Below are 17,368 nucleotides of genomic sequence, written 5' to 3' on the forward strand. Positions count from 1 at the left end.
ATAAGGTTCGCTAAATTCACTGATGTTGGTCGTGCCAATTAAATGGTGCACACAATACCCAGGCGATAGTTTGTTTCGCTGAAAACGTTTAAAATTTACCCACTGTAAATAGCCCCCTCCTATTGTGTTGGAAACACATTATATGGGCTAATGGTGGACGATTGACAGTGGACAGTGATGAATGTTCGCCAAGTCAGTTTTGGTCACGTGGGTGTTTGATCTTGACCGAAATACAGAGCACGAACCCTCACACGACAAGCTTCACCGGTTGAAAGGAGCCGTGTTGGTGGGGAGCGTTCATTTTGTTTAGCCAAGCTTAGGAAGTGTAGTCCCCATTACAGTAGCCGCAGTTGCCAGGAAAATTGTGCAAGGCTCCTGTTCCCACTTTAGGCGGATCACATTGAACATGCTCATCCTCTGTTTGTCAACTTCAAACACTTAGGGTTTAAAAATCTTTATTACCTAAATATGGGTAACTTTGCTTATAATTATTCAAATAATCTATTTTCCAGCCCTTTTAGTCCATTGTAACCATGACTTTTCAGTTGTATAACAGAAGAAGTTGTTTCAAAAAGATATCTAAGTTCCTGCAACGGCCTTACAAAACAGGCTTTTTTTACCAGGGCAACATTATAGCTTCTTGAGTAAATCGATTAAACATCCTTAACTTTATCTAAATTAGAAGTAAAAAACTAATACACACAATACTACTCAACTCTTAAAAGGTTTGATGTGTAATTGTCTTACCTCTGTTTGTAATGCTTTTGTTTTTCCATATTTTTCACCCTATCTGTCATTTATATTGTGATTGTATCTGTCCACAAGTTAGAAAAAGGAAGCTTTGCTTCAACCCATAGCTCTATCTATTAATGTTGTTGAATTAGGTATTCTCTTGATTTCTAAGTGAATTCCATGGAGCATGCATGAAGTTACCTATTAAGTTTTTTTTTTGGGAGTTATCCGAGAAGCAACGTTGAATGAATGTCTAAAAGTCTCCGTGTCTCAAAGTCTAAGAAGACGACGACGAAAACTCATTGTTCGGACTCTACCAGAACTCAACTAGCTTCTTTTCGCTGAACATCTTGCCGTTGAATTGACTGGAACCGGGCGGTAGCAGGGCGCAGTAGACCGGCGTAATGGCGCCCTCATCGATTGTCTTCTGCCCTTGGCAGTTTGTCATGTCTGTGGCCACGAAGCCCGGGCAGCACTGTGGAGAAAGAGAAATACATAATCCCTAATTTTGCAGCACCGTCTATTGCCTCTGAAGAAGTGTTTTGTATCTCCGCAATACATATACCAACTCCGTCATGCACAATTAAGCTAATTTTGTCTCACCGCTTCTGCTGTAAACATTTACTGTTTCTCCGCCACAGTCAAGAGGTTGCAACAACGCCGCACTAACTTTGAACCGGTTTGCTACCGCAAGCTTACGGTGCACGTGTTTACGAGGTGGGGTCTATTGGCGTCGCATTGGACCTTACGTTGCCTTCTAGCTTTGCGCCATAGGCGTGGCTGCACTGTGCTCTCCGTATGGTAAGTCCTCCTGGTCGCCGATAGTGTCTAGCTATCGTGAATTGCTGGATATAATGGCATCTGATGATAAGGAAGACAGTGGTACATTTTGACAACGCACATTTGCCAGGAATTGTAGGCCTACTGCAAGACTGCTGCTCCATGTAGTTCCCAACAGTAGAGGCAAAATGCTATAGAGTTGTACATAGATCAACTTACACACGTAAGAAGAACATCACCCTTAGTCTTATCCTTGGCAATGTCAGCAGCTTGGATCCGGGTAAGTGCATTGACCCCCATCTTGGATATTCCATAGACCATTTCAGGCCATCCCTCACGGGCGTGACTACCGGCCTTGGCAAGTCTAACGAGAAGGGGCAAAATTCAACAGCGCATGTTTAAGTCATCGACAAGAAAGGTTCAAGTGGTCTGACGCCATTTTATACCTCACCGCATAATGCAGTGCCGTACAGGAGTGCCTGACTTGACGCCAACGAAAAGGGAATATAAAAATTGCATGCAATGTTGTCAACAAAATATCAGAAGGGGTCATTAACAAAGTAACTGTATTTTTTTTAGAGTTTATCTACACAATTTCAGAGTTTCGAAGAGTTCAAGTTTGACATGATGAAGATTTTTTTTTAATAATTCCCCGTCGACATCGACGGTTATTTTGTTTGGGCCAATACTTCTTTCGGTGACCACTCAAAAGGTTTCTACGGAAGAGAACTTTAACCTTCTAGAACCTACGTCACAAATTCGTGCATGAGCTGCTCCACGTCCTGTTCCGTCTTGGCTCCTTGGAAACGACCTTGCAGCTCCTTGGTCATTTTTTGGAATGCCCAGACCCCGATTAAACTGGATACGTTGACGATTCTGAGAAGCATAACGCAATATGCAAGCTTTCTTTTGTGATTTTAATTTTAGAAATAAAAAAATTAATCAAAAAGGAATCTGGTAAAAAGAGTTGAATTTATTGAAGAATTTTGGGAAAATCCTCTTGAAATCTGGCGTTTCTACAGTTGAGACATTTTTATCACCTAGTCTTCAAAGCCGTGGCCCATGGACACTACAACGCTTCCTTCAGCCTAGCAACGGCAAAATGTGATGAAGGAATTTTGCCAAGAAGTGCTGTTCGACTTGCAATATACATAATATGCATAATACACATTGACAGAAAGGAGTTAACGATTGGTCGAACAAGAGTTCGCGCCAAATTAACACTGAACCGGTGACGCATGATCGATGTGTGTTTGCCACGACCAAGCGTCTCAGATGGTGCGTTCGACAGCTTACGTGGTTTAAGGCCGGTTCGTATTTAGCGCGAAAGCGATAACGAACGCCAATTTGTGACGTCAGATCAAATTTCCCGTTACGAATTCGCAAAAATTGAACACGTTTTTTTACTTGAGCGAAATTTCCCTGCAAATCTTTTTGTGACGTCAAATTCGCTTCGCTTTACATGAAGTACATGTATAAACCGGCCTTTACACAGTTTTTTCTTGTCCCACCGTCTCGCTTCTTTAACACGGGACACACGACCATTCCCAGGTCTTGTGTAAGCTTATAGAACCCTCCATTGTATTCAGTATTCATTGTCTTCATTGTACGACGTCTGTGATGGAAACACCGAATATATGAAGGATCGCTGATAGCTTCAGTGTAGTTCCCAGCCTCATAATCAAAATACCTTACAGAAACATCGGTTGTCACTGCCTAGTCGACAATGTTACCTTCCATGAGCTCGTATGAGTGGGAAGAGAGCTCTGCTGACGTCCAAGGCAGCGTCGAAATTGATTGCCATAGTAACCGACGCCTTCTCTCCAAGTGGCAGAGATGACCCCTCCTGTAAGTACGACCAAATTTACTGCAGCCTTTTTTTTCTGGCTCATGCATCACATCCCAAGACGTTGAATGCTTATATTCTATACCCTCTTTGGCTGTGTTAAATGTGACGTTAAACGTGCATCGAGACAAGTGCATTTATTACCTTAAATTAAAATAACACATTACAAAAAAACAGAGCAATGGCGTGTCGATGATAACTCCCGAGACACTAGTATTTTCTAGACTGAGACGGGTTCAGCTAAGAAGGCAAGGGTGTGAGCACTATAGGGAAACTCTTGATGCGGTCTTGGGGGAAATTAGTCATGTTACTACATGTACTGTGGGAGCTCACAGAAACTGCAGTTATAGAAGCCAGTCAATAATTTCAAGACCAGCCCCAAACGGTGTAGCCCCTCCCTCAAACAAAGCAAGCCGAACTGAACCTTTATTCTTCTCCGAACTTTATGGTTACTTTAGTATCAAATTCAAGCGTGATCATGCCGCGTAACGGGTACATTTTCTGTCTGGACATTTTAATCATGCAGCGTCCAGCCTACGGGCACAATGTCGGCTTTTTCTTACACTTACAGGAAGTGGCAGTTACCGTCAGCAGCGAAGGAGTTATGAAAAGCGAATTATTAAAACTTGGTTAGCCATATTGAAAACAAAATGAAATTACTTCATAGTAGACTCCAGCATTGTTGACCAGTATATCCAAGCCTCCGTGCGTCTTCTGTAGGAAATCTCTCAGCTTGCTCACGCTGGCCGGATCGGTAACGTCCAGCTGGTGAAACTTAGGCTGGAGCCCCTCCTGATTGAGTCTGGTCACGGCCTCCCTCCCCCTCTCCTCGTTCCTGGCAGTCAGGTAGACGATTCCATTATCCAGCTGCTTGCACAGAGCTCGGACAATGGCGAAACCAATGCCCTTGTTAGCTCCTGTTACCTGTAACCATGGCAACAGAATATAAGATTTTTTTGGAGAAAGGCAGTGTACCGAAAAAGGCAGTGGTCGTTGGCAAAGTGCTTATCCTCCTTGAGCAGAAGCACACACCCCGTCATCGGTCGAAAAGAGCGGAAAAGAGCCATGTTGGCGAAGAGTGTTCAAAATTGTCGGTATCCACGCGACCGTAATGCGTAAATTCTATAATCGTTTGTTAACCAGCGAAGCACAGGAGCCTCCATTGTTAGGAAAATTGCGCCCTCTTTTGGTCCCGCCTGGAGCAGATGACTATTTTCCCCGGATTTTACGGCGTAGTTTGGTCACATTTCTTGATGTTTAAGGATGGGATATTGTTTGCAAAAAATATCTTTATCATTGACGCACTTTATGGATGGGGCCTCTCATCTAGAAAGTGACAGTCCCAGTTTGGGTGGAGGGAAAGTGGGCAGAGACCCTTGATTCCCACTGTGCGAAAGGCATGCGTTTCCGAAAATTTCATACCTACGGAAACGCGTGCAGTGTTTGCACCCAGTCGTTTCCTCTGCCAGTTTACCAACCCCGAATCGGGCAACGGAAACGTGAGACCCCGTTTCCTAATTTTACGGGGAGGATTTACGTGCCAAGGAAACTACTCACGCGGAAACTGGTGGAAGATTCAAGGGAAACTGGCTCTATGGGGGTTTTCTTTATGAACGACCTTTTCTGTTCAATTGTCTCAATATATCTAGCTTTGATGGCTATTTATATATGTGACACAGACTCGTGAAGGTGAAGTCATTCAGTGTTCTATAGTTTATCACTCAGTGTAGGACCATAAAGAATAAGCCATTGCAAGTACCCCACTTACCCTTCATTTGTCTCACAAGAACTCGAAAATCCGGTAACATGTCGTGTGGTCATTTTGATTTTTTTAGATGACCACCACGAAACAAAGTTTTACACAAAACTGAATCATAACGTTGATGTGATTAAAAAGTAAAGCCGTCACTTTATTATTTGTCTGACCTAAATGATTTGCCTTGGTCCTGGGTGCCCAATCTTCATCCTAAAAGTAATCCACAATCCCATATTTTTGAATCAGTTATTCGTTAAGGACCCTGATAATTATCATTTAGGAAATGCTCCATATACATGTATATGTATGTAGTAGGGTTCTACCGCATTCCCCGGTCCACTCCCTGTGTTTCACTGTAGAGGTGCCGGTGTCAAGCCGAGAATGGTGACCGCATGGGGTCAAGGTATTCTCACAAGGTAGGTCCCCAGCCACTAGTTTCCATTAACAGTAGCAAGCCTGACCACAATGATGGAGTGAGTGGGGGGGGGGTCGCTTTGCTTGGGTGACACTAATGTGTTTGCCACTACCACAGCACCCCCAAACTATGCCGGTGCCATGTGTACAAGCGCCTGCAGTCGGCGGAGATAGTTTGGCATACCAGCTTGCTGGCATTGTTTGAAAGCAACTAGCGCCGACAATCGCGTTAAGCTACGCAAAGTTTACTTATGCAATTAAATTCATGAAGGAAATTACAATTATAGTAAAAGATTTGTTTGTTGAGAGAAATGTGGTTGGTTGCAAGATCATATAAGCATTCAAAATAGAATACACTTCAAAAGAAATAACCTCTGTGGAATTATTGAAAATGGAGGGAAATGAGCGAGGTCTCAATCGGGAGAAGAAAACTTTAGTGTGCAAGGCAAGACGCCCGATTACTCATAGCTGGAGAACACCATCATCCGTCTACTTAAAGTGACCGGTACCCCACATCCAGATAGGGAACACTTCAAGGCCGTCGCTGTAAACTGTAATCAAATTGGGATAAAACTGTGAACGTGTGCACCTGGCATAATGTCCTCCTGTCATGTGGAATGTGGAGGGAGGTCACTGGGTCCTCTCACTGGATGTCCATTTCCCCTTGAGACTTTAGTTATAGACACGATTATTGTTCTCCCTGAAATATCCGTCTGTTTGCATAACGTTTAGTTATGTGCAACTACAGGTCCACTTTAAAGAACACAAAACAAAACTGTTACTTAAAAGGGTGCGGTGACCAATACTGGTAGTTTATTGTGTAAACCATTAATCTCCTACATGAAATACCAGTACAAGAAAAAATAAATTTCTATATACCAGTTTCTCGATGGACTTAAGCGAAAAGGGAAATAACATATTCTGCAACGAACCTATTTCACGTTATTAGCAAATACCTCACATGCATTTGAAGGGTTTCTTCTTTTGCCATTAACAGATCTAGAGTACGCTTGTTGCAACATAAAGTACACACTTCTTGGATTAGACAATCTTTGTTCAAATGAAATTGACCCAATGCATTTGGGGAACCCAGAGATCACTGGACATTTCTTATAGCAAAGTTTCGGTATCACTACAGGTAACAATACGATGTAGTATATCATAGACAAAAAGTCTGAATGAAGGACAGTCAGTGTTTCCTTTGTCCTAAAGAAAGAGCTGTCGGTTCAGTGAAGACAAGGCCACGTTGCCTTCTTTGTCGTGTGCCGCAATGAACTTTCCATAGATTCGTTGCACCGGAATAAAAGAAGATGACCCTCCTTGTAAATATGAGCGTTTAGGCCAAGATGTAATAGGTGCTAAATAGCGATCTGTAATCGCATGGTCTCTAACATACCATCGAACCGCAGCGAGAACGTGAGGTACTGGGACACTGTTAAGAAATATCGTATGTTTGATGTAGTACTTGACTATTCCTGGTCTTAGCTCAGCGAGACAATCAATATTTGCATCGTCGTCGACCCAGTGAGCCATAATCCCGCTGGTATTTCGCGATCTCTTGTTGAAATATGATCCAAAAACTTCGTTCCCAACATGTATAACTCCATATTTATTGAACGTTAGCTGCAAATGATCCCTTTGTAATCTGGTGTTTTCATACAAAGATTGATACATTTGCAGAAGATAATTCAAATCGTCAGAATCAAAAGAAGCTATTAGACCATGTCCTACAGGTTTAACTGCAGTGAGATCTGAAAAGGTTTGAACTACGAATGGCCCTCTCCACGTGCGGAAAAGTGCACCTACGGCTGACGCTTCCGGAATCTGTGCTGATGTACCGGTACTGTGACCCAGTGAAACGCTATTACAGATGTCAAGAAAATCTTTGCTGAAGTCTAAGTGGTGGTTTATATTTTTCACAAACGGAATTCTCGTTACAGATCTCATGAATTGAACTTCAATATTACTGTTATTAGTAGGTATGTCCGCAATTAATCCATTGAACCGTTCATATGCAAAACACCAAAAGGCAGGCACAGGACCAAAATCAATGATGCATTCTTTGAGATGGGTGTGCAAATGCATGTTTGGCGTTATTGCCAAAGATCCATGTAATGTTTCGTATTCCTTGCAAAATTTAAGAAACAGAAAATCAGCCTTTTCTACCTCAGCAATGGATATGCACGGTTTGCAGATAAGTCTGCATGCCAGTACAAATGTCTGCCAGCATTTAAGATGTACCTCGGGTAGGATCCCATCCAACGCGTACATTGAAAAATATAATGTCCAATTCTTCCATTCATCTGCTGTGAAATTCCCATAGTTTGATGCAATTTTTGTAGGTAATCGGCCAAGGTCTGACGAGGCTAACATGTGGTTAATTTTCTCGTCAATTTCATCCAGTGCCTTTCTCTTGAGTATATCTTTTTTAACCCAATGGCTAAATACCTTTTTGGCAGTCCCTGTAAACAGATTATGCATTGGATCAATGGCACAGTACCGGACTGCATCGAAATACTCCAAGTCAAGTAAACAGCTGTAACGCACTCCGAGTTGTTTCTCAATTTTCTCTCTTTCTGCTAAAGAGGCACTCCGCCGAACCTGTGCCACACATCTGCGGTGGCTATTGTTATCCCGCGGAGGCCACGTTTTCCTCTCAAACCCCCCGTAATCATTTTTCATTTTAGGCCTCCCAACCTTGTCAGTTTCCCCTGTTTGGACATTTGGAGCTTTTTTCAAACATTTTGAGCAGAAAAGTGAAGCACTGTGGCTCAAAAAACCACAAAGTTTTCTGTTTGCAGGTAAATCTGCTGAACAGCACATTAGGGCTCCTTGAATCGTCATAACTTCGCAAGGTGTACTTATTTGAACACCTTTCCATAGGGCATTCAATTCTTTAACAACTGGTTCAAGAAAACTGTTGAGTGATGCTGGTTCCTTGTCTAGAGGAGGTATGACCCCAACAACGATGGTGTTTTCCTGTTTAAATCTCATGACCCTGGGCAAGTTTAGCACTGTTAGGTAAATAACGCCAACAGAGACGTTGCGGCGAACGTATGGCTGAAACCAGTCACAATTAATCATAAAACCGAAGAAATATTTCCCCGTTTCTAATGGTTGCTCATGGTAAGCTTGAAACTGTTTCCATAATTTTCCCTCATAAACATCAGCCAAGCTTTCGCCAGGGATATTCCGCCCCTTCCATTTTTGACAATCATCCAAAAAGCCTTCACGTTTAATCATATTTTCAAGACACTCGATAATGCTTTGATAGCAGTAGATTTTAAGTGGGTAATATTTCTTCGATCCGTCAGCGAATCGAACTGCTTTCACGAGTTTGCTATTACAGGTGATCTGACGCCCTCTTGACTTTATCCAGGAATTGGAACATTTACGAGGATTTGACGTTCCATCAACTTCGTAAAACAGCTCTCCAAAATCATATAACTTTGCACACTTCGGACATACAGCATATTTTATGAAAGAGTCTCTATCAAATTTTAAATGCCGTCTGATCATATAAACCGATTGTGGAATCACTCCAGCAATCTCTGTCAGAGCTGTTATTTGGTGGCTAATCGCCTTAAACAAAACTGACAGAAAGTGAAGAAGTTTATCCAGGGCACGGTCGCTTATTAAATAATTAGTTTGCCACAAGAACAAAAAGTGGCACACCCATATCAATAGAGCTTTACATTTCTCTCGAAGATCTCCTCTATCTTCGCAGACAGGAAACCTGCCAGAGCGTGTCTGCTGAGAATACGACCCTTCTGGTACTTCGAAGAGGTCTCTAGGATCGATTGCGTCTTTCTCCCACTGCTCATCTTCGCTGTTACTGTCAGTATCTGAGCTATTGCTACTGTCAGTACCAGTAGAATCTGATTCACTTGTAAAATCCTGATAGAAAAACACCAAAAAATAACTAAAATTAAAATGGAAATCCAAATACACAAAATAACTCGTAGGGGTGCCTACACGTCCTTAAATTATGACATGAGAAAGTAAGAATCACAAATATTAACCTCAACAGTTACTTTGCGGGTTGAATCATTGGCAACATCTCCTGAAGCTCGTGGCGAAGAGGTCATGGTCACAGGATACTCTGCACTGGAGCAAATGGGCTCAGTATCAGCGGCATCGTTGATCTTTCTCGAGGGGGATTCCATTTCAATAGAAGCTGTGAAAAATGTATAAAATGTGAAAGCCATTGGCCATATTCATCACCGTTCGTCAGTTTTCTGTGCACAAATGTTTCCGCGAAGTCATATTCACTGTAGATTCATTCATTTTTCTTATCATGTTTGAAAATGACTGCATCTTCCGCCGAATCATATCTGTAAGATTTGAGATTACATGTATGTACATATTGCACTGAACATGGAGGTAAAGAGTTTAGTCCTACCTTCTTATAAAAAACCCGGAAGCGGTCATAATGATTAATGGCACCCGATACCGCAGTGGACAGCGGTCAAAGTGCCTCCTGTGACCTTACAAGGTCAGTTCAGTGCAATCATTGTACACTCACATACCGGACCTACATGTACATGTACTGTACATGTACACATTGGAAAATTGTGCATTATGCTTCATTCGACACTCACGTACACACGATTGTAAGTGGGATCCAACTGTATTATTTAGTAGAGTTGGACACCTGATGAAACTGAATGGTTCACATCTTATATGTACACACCCATTTCTAGTTGTTCTCTAGTTTAGAGTGACTTTCTTTCAAATTCAGTACCGGCAGTGATCCTTTCAAAAACAACTTTAAGTGCTATCATTTTGGAATGATAATGCTCACAAATACTGTAACTTGGCAAGTTACTTCATACATAATTATCCAGTCGATTGATCTCATTGTAGTTAGCTAATGCAGCGAGGACTAGGCTTGATTTAATTACGCAGTTTTATTTGGGGTTTATTTGTTTTTAACATAACCGATTTGCCACAAAAAATGCAAACCAATGACATTACTTCCGTTTTAACTGAGGCACAGTACGCTGAGCTCAGATAACTATTTTACGCAAAAAACGGTACGCCGGCACTCATAATGAAGTAAGCACCGCTCGAAAAGAATGAATAAAAATTAAAGAGAGAAAAATAGTTTTAAACCAAATGAATTTCAAAACATACAAACAAGCGACATCAAGAACAAAAGCATACAAAACATGGCATCATTTGACCAATTCCTACTGATCATGAACGATAACCGCGTGTCGGGTAAATAGGACATGCTGCACATACCTGCTTGCAAAGGCACGTTCGACGGATAAATCTTGGCTTGCCTATTACCACATGTCCACACGTTACCATCGTGGTGTTTTTGTTTATGATAATAGAAGGCTCTCCGAGAAAAGTTAGTGGCACAGTTGGGGCAACTTTTCCGTTTCTCTTTCTGCTTCATGTCTGCCTATAATTAATTAACAACAAAGTAAAGGTTAAGTTGGAAATCGGACCATCACTAATTGTAAGACTGATGAATAACTTGTGCTTATGAGTTTAAGTCGTTAGATAAGATAAAATTTCTGATATAAAGTATTTCATAAGAGCGATTTTTGTGTAGTCAAATGCAGATGAAGATCTTAAATAAAGCATATGCATTGTCTACGTGAGTTGAACAGGTTTTATTCAAATAAATGGATAAACTCAACTTTACCAAAGGAATATAGGACGAAGAATACATGTACATCTTAGAAAAGGTTTAACTTACTTTTGGATGATTTTGAAGAGCGGGAAAAGTGCGACCAGTAATTCCAAAACACACGTTTCTGGTCAGTTTCTGGCTTCTTGCGGTTTTTGAGAAGCCTTGGAGCGTCTCCTTTCTCTGCTCACGTACAATTGGAGCGCTGTTCGGAAGCTGTGTCTCGGGAATTTCGCAGTTGATGACTGACTCCGTGGCTAGACTGGGTCGATCTTGGCATAATTCAAGGTCCAATTATATATTCATCCAATCCCAATTGGCCCCTCTTGCGCGCCATTTTCAATTCATAGTAACCGTTCTTGTCTGTCACACATATATAGAGCAATTGCTCCCCAGATTCTATCAAAGCATTCTGGTAAAATGAATCCTAGAATCAGACATATTCCCAATATTGATGATTTGCCTCGGCGACGACTCTTCAATCAAGAAGAAATGCTGGCCGAATTAGACAGAGTTTCTTCTCCCGAAGAATATAACTCGGGGCAGTTGCAGTCTACAGGCAATGGCAGAACGATGCTCGATATCTCGCAAAGCAGACCCGCCATACGAGTAAGCTATTCTCAGGCTAGCACAAGTAGCACCAGTGATGCCCCTCTGAACACCCTCGGATTCCCCCAAGCCACCTCAACACCAACTTCCAGCGACAGTGAATCCGAAAGCCAAGAATCTGCATCGTCCATTTTGTCTGAGAGGAGTGCACACTCTTCGTCTTCGCTCAATACTTCTGCGGGAAGTATTTCAGTGGTGAGTTCAGCACGTAGTATGGAATTCATATAGTTGAATAATTAATTTCATAATATTAAGTTTTGTTTCTTAAGTTTGAGCCTGCTTCAGTAATTACTAATATCTACAATAATAAGTCTTGCGAACATCTGAACACGGCGAAATATTTTATGCAGAAATTTCACCATAGCATTTCTAACGTCAAAGAACATTTTAAGAATTGACCGAGCGTGGTGATTTTAAAATGAAAAGGGGCGAACACACTATAATTTAGATGTAGGGGGTGGTTCTTCAGTTGTTGACAATCCTCCATAACTCAGGTATCTTAGGAAATTATATAAAGTTATAGTTTATTGTTTTAAGCAGTGATGTAAATTGATGATAAAGGGAGACGCGCGGGAACTTGTTGGTAGGCTCAGCTGACTTACGCTGCTGTGTTTTTCAAATGTCTGGTTTAGGGGTCCAGTGCACCATCTGCAGTTACCCTGCGCATGCTATACATGCAGAATAAAAAACTGGAGGCACAGCTCAAGAAGCAAAATGAAGAGCTCCAAGATATAAAACGGAACATGAGATGTGCCGCAGCAAACTCTGGAAGCAAACGTGTTGCTGTTCCACGTGAATGCTCAGTGAGTTAATAAACCCTTGTATTCAATTAAAATGAAACGATTTCTGCACTTTTATCTCTTCCCCAGTTTTTAGATATTCATTTAAATAATGACAATCAAAACCACGAACTAAGAAAGTTCGGTGCTGTCTGTCATTGTGTGGGAACACAAACTGAACAACGCAACTTTCTTAATTAAAGAGAAAAAAATTACGACCAAAATCCTGTGCCCTTGGTTTTCTGTAAGGGGTCTTAATAATTGTAAGCACTCTTTTTCCCCATAGCAAGCTGTCCGGGAAGTGTACGGAAAACTCTACAAAGACGGGACGGGAGGATTCAACCTTTCACTGACGTAAGTATTGAATTTTCTGTCATAACTTGAAAGAAAACACTCCACAAGTGTTGCAAAGATTATTTACTGCTTTCCTTTGTGGTTTGTACTTTTACTGTTTGCTCGTTTCAACGATAAAGCATGTTGAGAGAAAGCCAGAGAGACAGGCCGAGTAAAGGTCTCGGGAGAGGAACAGTCAAAACACACAAAAAAATTCCACATCCCAATCAGCCAACAAACAAACAATAGGTATCAGTAAAACTAGTATTTAACGGCCGCTCAGTAAAGGGTGATTCCGGAGGAAGTACGCTAGTATTAAGATTTCATCAAAGACATCGCACAAGGCCAAAATAGGTTGAACAAACTAACAATTTGAAAGTCATCATCTCATTCGGAAAGACCAAGCAATTGTGTGTATTGAAAATGGTTGGAATACTAATTAAAATATACTGTTCAAACATTTCTCTGTTGATCATTACTCACAACCTTTTCAAAGTGAAAGTTCAGTGACGGTTTGATAAATGAATTTAACTTTTCACAGTAAAACATGCCAGGAAAATGAGTTGGTGGTTTCTACTATAGTCAGAGAAGTCCGGTCGCTTCATGGGCGAGAGAAGTGGACCTGCGACCAAGTACGAAGTAAGTGCCTAGCCATAAAGGTCCTTGGTGTAAAGAAGTATTGCAGAATTGTGGATCAATCATTTACGTGGTCCTGCTACAAAGTCCGGACAATCTTGTACAGTTCTTCGATTTAATCATTTTTGTAGAAGCTGCCAAGACCTACTTCTCTTCGCTGCGCGACAGAAAACGCCGAGTTGATGGTGGGACATATGAAAGACATGCCAAAGCGGCCAAAAAAGAAGCAGGAAATTCAGGGTGAGTCTCCTCTCTCTTCGTTATTTTGCTTGGTTCAAATAACTCTCCTATATACATAGTCTCTTCAAAACAGCATGCACGAGTTGCATGGGACAGGATTATGTTGTGTAACCCGCAAATTCATTTGCCTTTATCCAGTGCGTTTAAATCGATAACTAACATGCATTCCAACATGGACTGAGAAATTATACAAGCTTTTCTAAGTAACGATTTACAAATCCTTTCCCAATATCAGTGAAAAAAATGATGTCTTTGATTGTTGTTACAAATTTCACTACTATACTCTGGAAACAGGAACGCCCATTACGAACGCACCTTTGCGTTAATTGTAAACATAATAGCTGTTTGAAATTAATAACCCTTTTGGAAATAGAGGTGTTGCAGTGTTCAGGAAGTCTTACCACCGATAAATGAGTTTTGGAGTCTTGTTATTAACACCCAAACGTGTCATCGTGTCGACATTTATAACACACGTCATAAAAATAAACACCACAACAGTTATCTATAGTTTTGGGTTATTAAAACCGCAACACGTCCATAGAGTGTGACCAGGAAGGTGTTTGAAACGCATATAAATAAACAAATGAATGAATAAATAAACACTTGTTTTCACACTCTATATGTATTTTGTTTTTATAACACAGAAATTGCAGAGGCGACAAAGCGCCATGAGAAACAGTGATCTCTCTGAAGACATGAAAAGACAGCTCAATGAAGTGATGACAATCGACTTCATGTCTTCAGAGGAGAGCATGTCAGAAGACGAGGAGGAAGGTGCCTCGAGGAACAAAACCAGGAGACTCCTTAAACTACCGTGGGAGAGGTCAAAATTAACATCTTTGAAACACAAACTGGATTCCCAGTTTGCAAAGACCGCTCCTCCGGTAGTTTCAAGGTTGCTTCCGGAGTTTGTTATCTCGAACGTGCCTTCCTCTAGGCCTCCACCGGCAAGTGCACCATCTTGGGCAGTACGCCCCTTAAACTAGGCAAAGAATATTTTCATTTTGAGCGTTTGTTGTGTAAAGCTTCTGAATCTTATGTAAATTCCTTTTTCAAATGTCATGTTTATGAATTTATTTATCACAAACAATTCAGTCTGTAAAAAACAAAATAACTTGTACGAGGTTGAGAGAGGCTGCGTATGCTCTTCAATACGTGATGACATTTTATATGTTCGATTTCAGTTAATGTGTTGATAATTATTCGCCTACCTGATAGGCGCAATGTAAAATGGTAGTTGTTACCAGTCACATCTTTTATGGAATGCAGCGTTGGTGTCCTGTGCTATGTTTTTTCTTTCAAATTTAGTCACAGTTGACTGTTTGTCAGGTAAAAAAAAATTACATCTTGGTTTAACTTTTGTTGTTGCTGTTTCATGCAAAATGACCGACAAATAGTATTTTTATACACAAAAGCATGACCTGTTCCTCCCTATCAAATTAATTTTAATTCATGTAACAGAGGAAAAACGCATTTGATGTTTTAACCCAGTTCTTGACGAGGGGAAGGGAGGAAGGAGATCTAGAATATTGCTACCTGCGATAAAATATTGATATCTTACAAACGGCCCTAATTTGACTGAACTGAACATTTTATCAAACCGAAAAACATATGTAACTCTCCTCCTACCTCTTTATGCATGTATGGGCACACTAATGTCATTTTCTTTCCCGTTAGAGTTAGTTACTATAAAAAATGGTATTTTCCCATTTTGTTGAGCATGTTTTAAATTGAGTTTCAGCTGACTTCAGTGAGATCTGACCGTACACGTAGTTATCTTTTGAAATGAGAGAAAAATTATCAATTCGCTCTAGAAATTAAGTCAATTTCTTTTCGCCTGTTGCCATTTCCACACACCACAATTATAGATATAAATTAGCACAGTTATTTATATATCACAGAATAATAACTGTTCAATTCTGAAGGTGTATAAAGTGTACATTATATGTCCAAATGGGCTTCAAGGAGAGAATCGGAAATTTATGTATCGTGTGAGGTAGTAATATGGTCCGTGATCAAAACAGACCAAGGCCACAACTCCCCTGGGCATTGTGGTCAGACAGCCTGCACCCAGAAATCCGAGGTCATCTAGCGGCATGTACTGGGAGTTGATTATTGAAAGTCCAAACACGGGATAAGGATCATCGTGATAAAAATTCGAAATTTATGATTAATTATGCTGTATAACGCTGTATACAGACCGAACCAAAACAAAGAGAATATGTATATGGTGCACTTTTAACATCAGAACTATAACCCGTATGCCATTTTTTTAGTAGAATTTGTTTTAGTTAAATTGCCTCTTTAACGTTTGCCTCAAGCTTGGCTGTTTAACATCAATACTTTATATTGCTTGGCCATTTAAAAAAGTTTCAGTAAACTGAATTAAAGCATTATGAGGACAGCTGAAATTTCCAGCCTTGTGTCATTTCTTATTATGTCCAAACAACATGCAAATGCTAGAACTGCGCAGTTACTGTACATGTACTGTCCTACATTTGAAAAAGTCATGACTTAAAACAAGTCTCTCTGCACACATACCATTTCCTGACAGCCATTGTCAACGTTGCATTAATTATTAATAAACAATAATGTGCTTAAATGTTTAAATAAAGATGAATTTCCGCTGCGATTCGGACTGCAGCGGAAACGTGCGTGGTAAACGGCAGACAGGTTTCCAAGCCAGTTTCCGTGGGGTAGTAATTGTTGTAAACGAGGGGTGCATTTACGCACCCAGGAAACGAGTGCGGAAACGGCCACCGGAATGGAACATTAAACGCGCAGGAAATGGGTTGGTTTGCGGCCAGTTTCGGCACCAGTTTCCGCATACGGAAACCAAGTTTTTCGCACGGTGTCCCTTATAACAATTCAACAAATAACCTTGAGACGTCATACGTCTATGTACATGATCACAAGCAGACACTCCTCCATTCGTATAAATTTGGTACCCATTGGGTTCGCCGTTCAACAGTTATAGCCGATTCAAGTCTTCCCTATTAGTTGTGTACAAACTTTATACTTGGGAAAAACTGGCGCTAAGGCCCTATGCATTAATACACATACCCTATGGCTTTACTCTATACCCAGCCTAAAGGGAACACCCTACAGGATATAAAGTGGTACCATTCGAAAGAGTCCCTCAAGGCAAACAACTTTCTCTCAGACTCAATCCTCGTATCTCGTACAACACCAAAGTTATGACGTCACTTCCGGTCAATCTTTTTAAAAATAAAGAAAAACATAAGAAATTTTTTTGGTCCCAAAAGATAGCCCGTGGCTTGATTCGGATGCAAAATGCATCCAAACCTGGATCGCGAGTCATTTTCAGTAATTTTTCAAGGGGTCACCAAAAAAAACAGTGCCCTCGGGAGAAAGGCTATAACTCCATGACCCTTTGACCTATGACCCTCAAACTTAAACACAAGGTGGATCAAGAGTTGCACTACCTTTCCTGTAAGTTTCGAGGTCAAAACTTACGGGACTCAAAAGTTATTCAGGGTCACCGAACGGGGACACCCCTTCTAACCCTAACCCTAACCCTAACCCTAACCCTAACCCTAACCCTAACCCTAACCCTAACCCCTAACCCTAACCCTAAC

General features: G+C 41.0%; 2 protein-coding genes and 1 long non-coding RNA gene across 4 annotated transcripts; 1 reads left to right on the forward strand and 2 right to left on the reverse strand.

The window, feature by feature from the left end:
• Positions 1–438: 438 nt before the first annotated feature.
• On the reverse strand, positions 439–5,133 carry LOC147800218 (carbonyl reductase [NADPH] 3-like). Its single transcript, XM_087141094.1, has 6 exons — positions 5,127–5,133; positions 4,019–4,362; positions 3,246–3,358; positions 2,263–2,388; positions 1,732–1,876; positions 439–1,207 (listed from the first exon to the last, which is right to left on the reverse strand). The coding sequence occupies exons 1-6, from the start codon at positions 5,131–5,133 to the stop codon at positions 1,046–1,048; spliced, it is 897 nt and encodes a 298-aa protein (XP_086997220.1). The 3' UTR covers positions 439–1,045.
• Positions 5,134–6,319: 1,186 nt separating this feature from the next.
• LOC147800219 (uncharacterized) lies at positions 6,320–11,568 on the reverse strand. Of its 2 annotated transcripts, XR_015425338.1 has the most exons (4): positions 11,242–11,568; positions 10,776–10,941; positions 9,551–9,705; positions 6,320–9,425 (listed from the first exon to the last, which is right to left on the reverse strand). It is a non-coding gene; the product is annotated as an uncharacterized LOC147800219 (long non-coding RNA). The 2 variants fall into 2 exon arrangements; XR_015425337.1 differs by lacking the exon at positions 11,242–11,568 and having other exon boundaries at positions 10,776–11,224.
• Positions 11,569–11,592: 24 nt separating this feature from the next.
• Positions 11,593–16,633, forward strand: LOC147800220 (uncharacterized). The gene is made up of 6 exons (XM_087137164.1): positions 11,593–11,976; positions 12,414–12,584; positions 12,847–12,914; positions 13,435–13,532; positions 13,661–13,769; positions 14,414–16,633. Exons 1-6 carry the CDS (start codon positions 11,593–11,595, stop codon positions 14,439–14,441), a joined length of 858 nt encoding a protein of 285 aa, XP_086993290.1. The 3' UTR covers positions 14,442–16,633.
• The last annotated feature ends 735 nt before the right edge of the window (positions 16,634–17,368 follow it).

This window comes from Acanthaster planci, linkage group LG01 (assembly GCF_054643075.1).
Source record: "Acanthaster planci isolate LZ-2023a linkage group LG01, COTS_SCS, whole genome shotgun sequence".
NCBI lineage: Eukaryota > Metazoa > Echinodermata > Asteroidea > Valvatida > Acanthasteridae > Acanthaster > Acanthaster planci.